We start from the raw sequence: 12390 nt of genomic DNA, 5'->3' as shown, positions 1-12390 counted from the left end.
TTCAGCTTTTTCTTCGTTGTTACATAAATAAAATAAATATACTTTAAATCATCCAGTTTTATAGTAAAGGTAATAGAGTACTAGTTTTAATTCCTTAAGATAATACAATCCAAAACTGCAGCTCTTGTGGGGTGTTCCCGGTCTGCCGTGGTCAGTATCTATCAAAAGTGGATGGAAGAAACAGTGGTAAACCGGTGACAGGGTCATGGGCGGCCAAGGCTCACTGATGCACATGGGGAGCAAAGGCTGGCCCGTGTGGTCCGATCCAACAGACGTGCTACTGTAGCTCAAATTGCTGAAGATGTTAATGCTGGTTCTGATGCCTCGATGGGTCAGGGCTGTTATGGCAGCAAAAGGCAGACCAACACAATATTAGAAAGGTGGTCATAATGTTATGCCTGATTGGTGTATAATGATAATCATAGCTATTTACGTATATGGTATTATGTTTATGTACACAGTACTGTAACATAATAGTAATAATAATAATAAGCATATGAATAAGAAGGGGATTAGTTATGTATGTACAGTGTACCCTTGACTTTCGAATTTAATTGGTACTGAAGGGTTGTTCTTAAGTCAAAATGTTCGTTAGTTAAACCTATTTTTCCCATAAGAAATAATGTAAATAAAATTAATCCGTGCCAGACCTCCCAAACCTCCCCTAACATAAACTTTCTAATGTCTTAAATGGTCTTTTTTGTTATAAATACAAGTTTATTTTCCCTTAAATCTTAAATTATAGAATAGACATTCCTGTAATAAACAATAATAAACAATACACAGTAGTACTGTACATAAACACACACATCACATTTCAGTACAGTACGTGTGCTGTACTATACACCATAATATAGTTCCTTCTTTTTTTATAAAATGTATCTACCAGAAACAACAATAACTCTCATATTTCTCTATTATTTCCTTCTTTATTTCAATAGTGTTGTATTTTGTAGGTGTAATTGCACGAAAGAAAGAATACTTTACTGAGCCGAATTCCTTCTTCTCTCTCACTCACTGCCCCCACTGTCTGATACACAGTGACACCTACTGGCAGGAGTAATTATACAACAAATGTAATAGATTCATTGTCTCACCACTACGCTTCCTCTGCACCTTCTTTGAGGACATTTTAATATAGAATTTTACAAAGTATAAAGAAAACACCGAAAAAACACTGTCCGCTGTCTGAGTGTTCGCTCACTGTATATATATCGATAGAGAGAGACGGTCAGAGTTAACTTGTTCGTGACATCACGTGTTTTGCGAATTTCTGTTCGTAATCTGAAATTTGTTTGTACGTTGTTGAAAAAGATCGTTCGTAACCCGAAATGTTCGTGTGGTAAACCGTTTGTAACTCAAGGGTCCACTGTACTATAATAATAACAGTAATATAGATTTACAGTGTCATCAATTATTTTGTTACTTTCTATTTATTAAATTGGCTGTTTTACTTTCCAAAATCTCCCCTTTTAGTTTGTGTTTATTCAGCCACAGTATTTTTCTACCTTTACTCGAGATTTTACATCATGGGTTCAGTTACTTCTCTACCAGCTGTGTGGTGATTTACTCTCTCCCCCCGTGAGCTCGTCTTCCCCTGTTACAAGAACCTGTTAATTTTCTCAGGCTAATGTAGAATTAAAGTAATAAATCTTGTTATTATAAAGTAAAAATGTCTGATTTGACTTTCTGTGGTTTTTTTTTTACTCTTTTTACTCTGCAGACTGGCTGAGCTGTCAGGCAACGATGACGACTTGCGCAGTAAGGTGGGGAAAAACAAAGCCAGCGATCTGGTCCAGACGTCCCTGGCTGATCGTTTTAACCAGCTGCAGGACTCTGAGAACGCCTGGAGGAAAAAGGTTAACACACACACACACACACACACACACACACACACACACACACACACACACCTACAAAAACAGCTATGAGTTACTTGAGACAGACTGGGTCCAAATTATTTGCTGGATTTTGTTACTATAGACGCACACACACACACACACATGCACACACACGTTGGGAATCCCCAGGATCTCTCATCACTGTAATGAGTGTGTTTCTTCGATGTATCCATTATGTTTATTCACTTATTCAATACAGCACTATTAGTTTTGGAGTGCTTGCCGGCCTGGATTAGATGAGCGAACACATTTTTTCTCTCGTGCCGACAACATTTATGTGTTTTTCTGTTTTTCTTTTACTTTTCTATGATCAATCAATCGCACATTTACATGGAAACCAAGCGGCTTGCTGAAACGTTGTATTTATGATGTTGAGTGTGCTGCAGCGGTGCTGCGTGGGCGACGGTTCAGCTTAGTGCTACTTTTCCACTGGAGAGAGGAGAAAACATCCCAGTACTTTCACCAGTCTAAATCTAAATCCAGTACTGTCTGTACCCAGCGCAAACGTCTGTGCCAGTTTTCCATTAAATACAGGGCATTAAATTTATTTCCATTAAATTTATTTCCATTAAATACAGAACTGGGCAGTAGTGGAAAAACATCTGTTCAGAATACATATCACAAAAATGAAGTATTTGTATTTATTCTATTCAGACTACAGTTCATCATTTTAATAGAATGTTTTTTAAACAGATTATACATAAAAAGCTGAATAAAAACAAAAACTAACTTAAAAACTCATCAAACCACCTCCTTGTTTCTACACTCACTGTCCATTTTATCAGCTCCACTTACCATATAGAAGTGCTTTGTAGTTCTACAATTACTGACTGTAGTCCATCCGTTTCTCTGCATGCTTTGTTAGCCCCCTTTTATGCTGTTTTTCAATGGTCAGGACCAGTGTTGTGCGTGAACGAGTTCAAAAGAACGCGTTCATTGAACACGCTCATTTTTTCGTGAACGTTGAACTGAACGCAACACATTTTTAATAAAGAACTTGAACGTGAATTAGTTCACATTATGTGTCATGAACGGCAGACATCACTGTAAATGAACGTTGGAATTTGTTTTCCATTGAAAACTGAGTGACATCTGTTTTCTCTTTTGAAACGCAACGAGAGAAAGTTCCTCCCTCCTGTATTCTCGCTGGTGCCGCTTAAATCATGTATCACCAGACAGAAATGGTTTTGACATTGTGTGCGCAATGCATCGCAGTTTCCTTAAAAATAAAGTTTTTTGTGCCTTTGAGTTTTGCCTTCATTACCTTCATTCAAGAGTTTCATTTCATACACACACATATGTATATATAATATCATATATATCAAATAATATATACATATTTCATATTATATATTCTTTTTTTAATTAAATGCTGGTAGATTTCATTGCACTAAGTATAGAACTGGTCTACCTTGTCTGTACTGCTGCAAGTTTCATCACCTGGTAAGAAACCCACAATTGCAGTGTCATGAGCAAATGTCTACAATGAGCAGTTTCAAAGAACGTATAGTGATTTCTAGCTTGTAGTGTGAAAAAAAGTATTTATTTGAATATCTCACGAAAAAAGTAAAATGAACTGAACTTTGAACTAGTTCAGAATTAAAATTGTGAACTTTGAACGTGAACTGTTCACTTTGAGCATGTATGAACTGAACTTGAACTAGTTCAGAAAAGCTGTGAACTGGCACAACACTGGTCAGGACCCCCCACAGGACCACCACAGAGCAGGTGTTATTTGGGTGGTGGATCATTCTCAGCATTGCAGTGACACTGACATGGTGGTGGTGTGTTAGTGTGTGTTGTGCTGGTATGAGTGGATCAGACACAGCAGCACTGATGGAGGTTTTAAACACCTCACTGTCACTGCTGGACTGAGAATAGTCCACCAACCAAACATATATCCAGCCAACAGCACTCATGGGCAGCGTCCTGTGACCACTGATGAAGGTCTAGAAGATGACCAACTAAAAACAGCAGCAATAGACCAGCACAACACACACTAACACACCACCACCATGTCAGTGTCACTGCAGTGCTGAGAATGATCCACCACCTAAATAATACCTACTCTGTGGTGGTCCTGTGGGGGTCCAAACCATTGAAGAACAGCATGAAAGGGGGCTAACAAAGCATGCAGAGAAACAGATGGACTACAGTCAGTAATTGTAGAACTACAAAGTGATTCTATATGGTAAGTAAAATGGACAGTGAGTGTAGAAACGAGGTGGTTTTAATGTTATGGCTGATCGGTGTATCAGACCTACCTGTGCATGTGCTTAAGCATGTTAAGTATTTAATTAGCCAGGAATGTGGCAGCAGCAGCACATTTAAGCAGTAGTAGCTCAGTAGTTAAGAAACTGGACTAGTAATTATAAGGTTGTTGGTTCAAACCCTAAAAATCCCGGCGTTGCCACTGTTGAGCCCCTGAGCAAGACCCTTTACCTCCAATTGCTCAAATTGTATTCAGTCACAATTATCAGGTTGCTTTGGATAAAAGCGTCGGCTAAATGCAGCAAATGTAAATTAATAAAATGATACAGACGTGGATCAAGAGCTTTACGTTTTAGTTTTTGTTGCTTTGCATCAAGTATCCCAGCTTTCCCAGAAATAGTGTTTTCTTCCTTCCTAATAAATACTTACATTCACCTCCTCCACATTTTCTCCACAGCTCTTAACATTTTTCTCCTTATATAAATAAAAGAAAGGGAATTGGAGGCAGGGGATCAGGGAAGCCACCCTGAACTCCAGTCCCACATTCTAGGGTTAGTTCCCCTTCCTTTCCCTTACACTCTCATAATCACTCGTTCATTACAGATGAAAGTGTGGCCTGCACTCATAAAAATCCAATCATAGAGACTAAGTCTATCTAGCTAATAATTTGTTGTTCATTCATATTAATTAAACAAATATTAACACCCTTGGATTTAAATGGTAATGTCCAACAAGCTCCTAATCAGGTGTGAACACACTTTTGTCCGTACTGTGTGTATGAGATCAGGGCCTGCTGTTCAAGCAAGTTTCAAGAAAAGAGCTTTAGTCATATGGAAGAGTAAAACTGAAGTGGACGATGTTCTAGACCAGGGTTTTTTGAACTTTTCTTTCAAGCGACCCACATTTTGTTCAACACAAATTGAAATATACTTAATTCATAAAATGGTGGCACTCTGGTCCCACTGTGGTTTACAAAGTGTAACATAAGGGTCACAACCCAGGGTTTGAAAAACCCAGTTTTAGACAAGCCTTGTTTGTGAAATTAAATCAGCATATTTGGCCAGCAGGCTGCTCTGCAACACTCTCTAACACACACACACACACACACACACACACAATGCTTGAATTTCATTCTTTATATCAGCAACGGCCATAAAGCTAAACATGTTTGTGCTCGCTATATGAGTCTGATGAATCTTTTAATGTGGATGGATGAATAAACTGGCTGGATGGATGGATATACTGGATGGATGGTTGGATGGATGGATAGACTGGATGGATGGTTGGATGGATGGATGGATGGATAGACTGGATGGATGGTTGGATGGATGGATGGGTGAATGGATGGGTGGACGGATGGATAAACTGGTTGGATGGATGGATAGACTGGATGGATGGTTGGATGGATGGATGTGTGGATGGATGGTTGGATGATGGATGGATGGATGTGTGGATGGATGGTTGGATGAATGGGTGAATGGATGGGTGGATGGATGGATAAACTGGTTGGATGGATGGATAGACTGGATGGATGGTTGGATGGATGGATGTGTGGATGGATGGATGGATGGATGTGTGGATGGATGGATGGATGGATGGATGTGTGGATGGATGGTTGGATGGATGGATGGATGGATAAACTGAATATATGGATGAAAAGTGTAACATCTAAACCTATAACCAAAAAACAAATGATTGTTGCTATTTAATGAATACACTGTAGACCATCAAGGGTCTGAAGCCTGATTCAGTTTGAATGATTCCGTTCATATCAATCAAATCAGTAAAATGATTCATCTTTATTCTGAAATCCTCTCACTGTAGATGAACTCTGTGTCGCAGCTTTTCCGATGATTCATGTACAAGAGGAATTTGGGAAATTAAAGAGGTCGTGTTTTTCTTTAACACTTGTTCTATAAGCCAAACCGCACAATCCTTCTTCTCCTCCAGAGAAATCAGAGTCAAATTTCTCTCTCTTTCTTTAATCCCTCGTACGCCCTCTCTTTTTTGATTAAAGTTCTCTTGAGGGGATCTAACCAGTGTTAGCTCAGCTGAACCAGAGTTTAGAAAAACACTAGCTTATGGGAAATCGTCTGCTGAACCTAGAATAGAGAAATTCTGGTCTGTTTGAACTTGATAGGATGATCATTTTTCTGGATGGTCAGAGTTCATCTAGAATAACAAAAACATGCCGGCCGTGAATCAGAACATGTAAGATGCCATAAGCTTATTGTTTTTTGCAAGAGAAATCAAGTCTAAAATTGACAACTACAGCTTGACTAAAGTTTGTTGATAATTAAAACGTGTTTTTAATGATGAATTAGAACTCCAGCCAGTTTTATATTGTCATGAGTTTACAGGCTTCAGTTTGTAAGAGAATCCCAACACACATCACAATGTGGCCCATATGATTAGGACTAGTCTGACTGCACCCATAACAAATTAAATGAAACAAGGGTCTTGTTGCAGGGTTGGAATGAAACCAAAATGCCCCCTTTTGGCTGAGAGGCAATTTGTCCAGATCATCAGATTTAATCATTAAAACAGATCTGCAATAAATTAGATTGTGTATGATGATGATCAAAGTCAGACAAGCTTCACATTATAGGCACAAGAAATGGATGGATGAATGGATGGATGGATAGACTGGATGTGTGGATGGATGGATGGATAGGTGGATGGATGGATGGATAAATTGATAAACTGGATGGGTGTATGGATGGGTGGGTGGGTGGATGTGGGGATGGATTGATGGGTGGATGAATAGATGGGTGGATGGATGGATGTATGGATGGATAAACTAGATGGGTGGATGGATGGATGGATAAACTGGATGGGTGGATGGGTGGATGGATGGATGGTTGGATGGATGGATGGATGGTTAGATGGATAAACTGGATGTGTCAATGGATGGGTGGATGGATAAACTGGATGTGTGGAAGGATGTGTGGGTGGATGGATGGTTAGATGGATGAATGGATGGATAAACTGGATGGATGGTTAGATGGATGGTTGGATGGGTGGATGGATGGTTAGATGGATGGATGAATGGATGGATAAACTGGATGGATGGTTAGATGGATGGTTAGATGGATGGATGAATGGATGGATGGATGGGTGGATGGATGGATGAATAAACTGGATGGGTGGATGGTTGGATGGATGTATGAATGGACGGTTGGATGGATAAACTGGATGGGTGTATGGATGGATGGGTGGATGAATGAATAAATCTTTACACATCTGGTACACTCAGAAATAAGATATTTTGGAAGAATAAGGTGAAAATAAATAATGAATAAAATCCTACATCTAGCTCAATGTTTAGTTTTATGTGTTTTATTTTCACCAGCTTTAGTCTGACCTGCGTTCTGATTGATATTTTCCGCTCTGTTCTTTGCTTCTACAGCATGTTTCCTTCCCCTCTACCCTAGACACCTGTCTTGTCTTCTTCTTCTCCTCACTTTCTGCTTCCGCTAGCCTGTATTCCTCTTTCGGCAGGTGAGTTATGCTTTACCTTTGTGTGCTTTAGTTATGTGTGTGTGTGTTTTTATTATTATTATCTTTTTATGCATTTTATTCCCATTTTCTCCCAATGTAGCATGGCCAATCCACTGCTAGGGACTTTGATGGCGTTCAAGAAGGGTGTATATTCGACTGACACAGTCCCTCTGATGTGTGTGCAGTCCTACCAATCCCTTCTTATTCTCCCATACTCAGGTTCGCGTACAGAGAACCACGTCCCAATCTCTGCGCTTCTCCACTTTCTGTACAGGCACCCTGGGCAACCCAGGTCCTTCCACAGTGTTGATAATCCCATCCCTTATTATTTCAGTCTTTCACACCCAGCAGACTGGACACCAATTTTGTCCGCCCAGCCGACCGGTAACAGAGCCAAGATTCGAACCCGGGAGCTCAGAATCTCTGTGCTGGTGTGCTAGCGGATTATCCCACTGCGCCACCTGATTACAGTGGGGTCAAAAAGTATTTAGTCAACCACTGATTGTGCAAGTTCTCCTACTTAGAAAGATGAGAGAGGTCTGTAATTTTCATCATAGGTACACTTCAACTATGAGAGACAAAATGAGAAAAAAAATCCAGGAAATCACATTGTAGGATTTTTAAAGAATTTATTTGTAAATTATGGTGGAAAATAAGTATTTGGTCAATAACAAAAGATCAACTAAATACTTTGTAACATAACCTTTGTTGGCAATGACAGAGGTCAAACGTTTCCTGTAAGTCTTCACCAGGTTTGCACACACTGTAGCTGGTATTTTGGCCCATTCCTCCATGCAGATCTCCTCTAGAGCAGTGATGTTTTGGGGCTGTCGCTGGGCAACACGGACTACACAAATTTTCTATGGGGTTGAGGTCTGGAGACTGGCTAGGCCACTCCAGGACCTTAAAATGCTTTTTACGGAGGCACTCCTTCATTGCCCGAGCGGTGTGTTTGGGATCATTGTCATGCTGGAAGACCCAGCCACGTTCCATCTTCAATGCTCTCACTGATGGAAGCAGGTTTTGGCTTAAAATCTCACGATACATGGCCCTGTTCATTCTTCCCTTAACACATATCAGTCGTCCTGTCCCCTTTGCAGAAAAACAGCCCCAAAGCATGATGTTTCCACCCCCATGCTTCACAGTAGGTATGGTGTGCAACTCAGCATTCTGCTTCCTCCAAACACGACGAGTTGAGTTTTTACCAAAATGTTTCATCTGACCACATGATATTCTCCCAATCCTCTTCTGGATCATCCATATGCTCTCTGGCAAACTTCAGACGGGCCTGGACATGTACTGGCTTAAGCAGGGGGACACGCCTGGCACTGCAGGATTTGAGTCCCTCTCGACGTAGTGTGTTACTGATGGTAGCCTTTGTTACTTTGGTCCCAGCTCTCTGCAGGTCATTCATCAGGTCCCTCCGTGTGGTTCTGGGGTTTTTGCTCACCGTTCTCATGATCATTTTGACCCCACGGGATGAGATCTTGCGTGGGCACCAGATCGAGGGAGATTATCAATGGTCTTGTATGTCTTCCATTTTCTTACAATTGCTCCCACAGTTGATTTATTCACACCAACCTGCTTGCCTATTGTAGATTCACTCTTCCCAGCCTGGTGCAGGTCTACAATTTTCTTCCTGTTGTCCTTCGACAGCTCTTTGGTCTTGGCCATGGTTGAGTTTGGAGTCTGACTGTTTGAGGCTGTGGACAGGTGTCTTTTATACAGATAACGAGGTCAAACAGGTGCCATTAATACAGGTAACGAGTGAAGGACAGAAGAGCTTCTTAAAGAAGAAGTTACAGGTCTGTGAGAGCCAGAAATCTTGCTTGTTTGTGGGTGACCAAATACTTATTTTCCACCATAATTTACAAATAAATTCTTTAAAAATCCTACAATGTGATTTCCTGGATTTTTTTTCTTATTTTGTCTCTCATAGTTGAAGTGTACCTATGATGAAAATTACAGACCTCTCTCATCTTTCTAAGTAGGAGAACCTGCACAATCAGTGGCTGACTAAATACTTTTTGGCCCCATTGTATATGTGTGGTTTTGGGAGTGTTTGATGCGTGCAGCTTTTTTGTGGTTTGTTCTGCTCTGTCAACACACTGCGGTTAGAAATAATCCTGACGTTTATTCACTTTAATGTGTCAGGGGTCGGGTTAGGCCTGTTTGTTTGGACATCTAACTATCTCTGTTCTGAGGCTGTTGGCTTCACTCCAGGAGTTAAAGCCTGTATTTGAGATGGGATGTTGTTCGGTTGTGCCTCAGACGGAGTTTTACAAAAGCTGGTGTCTTCCTGTGAGACTTTAAGGTTTAAGGTTTTGTATTTTTACTTTCCCTTTAACCCACACACTGACAGGAATTTCCCGAAACAATGAACTCCTGGCACACCTTTCTGTGGGCTCGATTGTTTAAGGGTCTTAACGGTATGGAATATAATGTATCCCCAGACTCTCATCATTAAAAACAGAACTTTACTGGCGTAATGTTTACTCAGGCATGGGTGGGGATGGCCGCAATGGCTGCATGTTCTACAGTTCCAGATGCTGAAGGGCACAGAATGTGTTTCTAGGATGCCGGGGGCTCCATTTCTGGATTTCGTGTTTATGGGATGCAGGAAAAGAGGGGGAGGGGTTTACCTGCAGTGGTTCATTACCTGTGATTGTCATTCCATCTGGACCTTGTTTTTATACAGACCTGATTCATCATGTGGCGTCGGATGACTAATTTGACAGTTTGGTCATTTATTCCCGCTGAGGGATTGTGGTTGACGTTCCTCAATGTGGTTTAATCTAAATTGAATGATGTTTGATGGTTTATGGTTTTCTGTTTGGTCTGCCATCCTAGTCGTACTTCATACTTGTCTGAGGTTAAGATACTGGACTAGTAATCGAAAGGTTGCAGGTTCAAACCCTACCTAACACTGCCAGGTTGCCATTACTGGGCTTTAACTAGGCAGTTGTAGCCTAGTGGTTAAGGTACTGGTCCAGTAATCAGAAGGTTGCCGGGTTCATGCCTCAACACTGCCAGGTTGCCACTGTTGGGCCCTTGAGCAAGGCCCTTAACCCTCAATTGCCTAGACTGTTTATTGTCACACTACTGTAAATCGCTTTGATAAAAGCACCCACTAAATGCTGAAAATGTAAATGTTAACTCTCAATTACTGAAACTGTATAAGGTCACATTTGTAAGTTGCTTTGGATGAAAAGCGTCTGCTACATGCCGTAAATATGAACGCAGAGACAGGTTCACACAGAGGGACTGTCTGAAAACCTTGTGACGCATTTACGTCATCCTACACTCCAGAGAAGAGGGCATGTCTAAGTTCTTAGATTGCTTAAAATGCTCCTACGGAGGCGCCTTATTTTGAAGTGATAATCTGACTGAATAATTAGGGAGCATCCGATGCTTTCTTAGGGGTGAAGGCAATCCCAGCATTCAGTGCGGCACAACTTTTCTCACAAAGAATTACAAACATGGTGGACGAATGCAGAGCAACCAACAGAGTTCTTTTAATTTGTATAAAGGTGCACAAGTGTCGTTAATTTGTAAATTCGGGTTCGTCAGGGACAGTTTAACCGTGTCGGTACTCGGAGGGAGACGTTAGCTGGCATGCTAGCTGATTCAAAATTCAGACCAAATCCTTTTACAAGGCACTTTTATATGTGTTTATTGGAGCCACGATGGTGTCTAAACCCAAATTCCTGTCTTTATGATGCAAGGTTGGAACTTGGAAGCTTTCAGTAGTAACTAATCATTTCTGCACCTTTTTCTTCCCTTTTTCTAGAGCTAATTAAAACTAGCTCTGATAGCAGTCAGACGAACGTTTTTTCTTCCTAATGAATCCAGACGCTGCCATGTTAGGGTTCATAAATTCCTTTGACAGGAATTATAGCAGGTCGACCGATCAGGGACTTTCATAATCCAGGAGAGGAGACAGTAAGGAAAAAAAAGGAGACAGGTCTAGTCGTGTGTTATTACAGCTACAGACGAGTCAGCCGTAGCAGAGTCACGGATCATGGACCATTCGAGAAGTGCACATCAGTTATAACTGATAATAGCTGCCAATACTCAGGGTGTCATTTATTATTAGCTACATACATCCAGAGTAAATCATTTAGCTGCTGCAGTAAAGTTTTATGAATGTATTTATTAATGTAATGTACTTTTTATTTATTACTTATTTATTAATGTAGAGTTTCTACAACCACCAGGTTTTGTACAGCTAATTACAGCAAACCTTTGTTAGCCTCAGAAATTAGGCTCATATTAGGTGTTAAATTCTGGGCGTGGCTATATATATATATATATATATATATATATATTAATTAGAGATGGGACGATCGATCGGCTATGAATCGGTATCGGCCGATTTTTTATCAAAATATGCTATCGGCGATCGGCGATATTTCCTAAAAGTAGCCGATCCGATCGTGTGATATATAAAGATCACGTTAAGTTAACAGCTCAGTGGATTGATCCAGACTTTGAGCTACGACGCGCCAACCATCACATCACCATTCATCAACCATCGTACAGAAACCACAGTGAAAGCTCTTCATGACCTAAAATAACATCATTAACGTTGTGCATCATACATACGATGTAATTTTGCTGATTGTAATATTTACTTTAAAAAGATAATTCAACCCGGTCACATCTGAGTCGATTCTATCAGCACGTTATATAAACTCCTGGTTCACTTTGGTAAATCGTAAGCGGTTCTTACTTGTGATGTAGATGAGAACAGAAAACATTACAGAGCCAATCCGAG

At 40.5% G+C, this 12390-nt stretch overlaps 2 protein-coding genes across 3 annotated transcripts in view; one reads left to right on the top strand and one right to left on the bottom strand.

Annotated features, from left to right (window-relative positions):
- svild (supervillin d) overlaps nucleotides 1-12390 on the top strand; it is a 123430-nt gene that overhangs the window by 76326 nt on the left and 34714 nt on the right. For both annotated transcript variants that reach the window (XM_063003195.1, XM_063003194.1), the window contains exon 8: nucleotides 1724-1859. In XM_063003195.1, coding sequence (XP_062859265.1) covers nucleotides 1724-1859 — 136 coding nt within the window. The remainder of the gene's footprint in view (nucleotides 1-1723; nucleotides 1860-12390) is intronic.
- The window catches only part of hectd2 (HECT domain containing 2), a 385857-nt gene continuing 374492 nt past the window's right edge, over nucleotides 1026-12390 (bottom strand). Inside the window, exon 22 of the transcript XR_010013858.1 lies at nucleotides 1026-1050. The gene's annotated coding sequence lies outside the window, so the exon portion shown is untranslated. The remainder of the gene's footprint in view (nucleotides 1051-12390) is intronic.

This window comes from Trichomycterus rosablanca, chromosome 10 (genome assembly GCF_030014385.1).
Source record: "Trichomycterus rosablanca isolate fTriRos1 chromosome 10, fTriRos1.hap1, whole genome shotgun sequence".
NCBI classification, from domain to species: Eukaryota; Metazoa; Chordata; class Actinopteri; order Siluriformes; family Trichomycteridae; genus Trichomycterus; species Trichomycterus rosablanca.
This window is presented reverse-complemented; position numbering and strand designations above follow the sequence as displayed.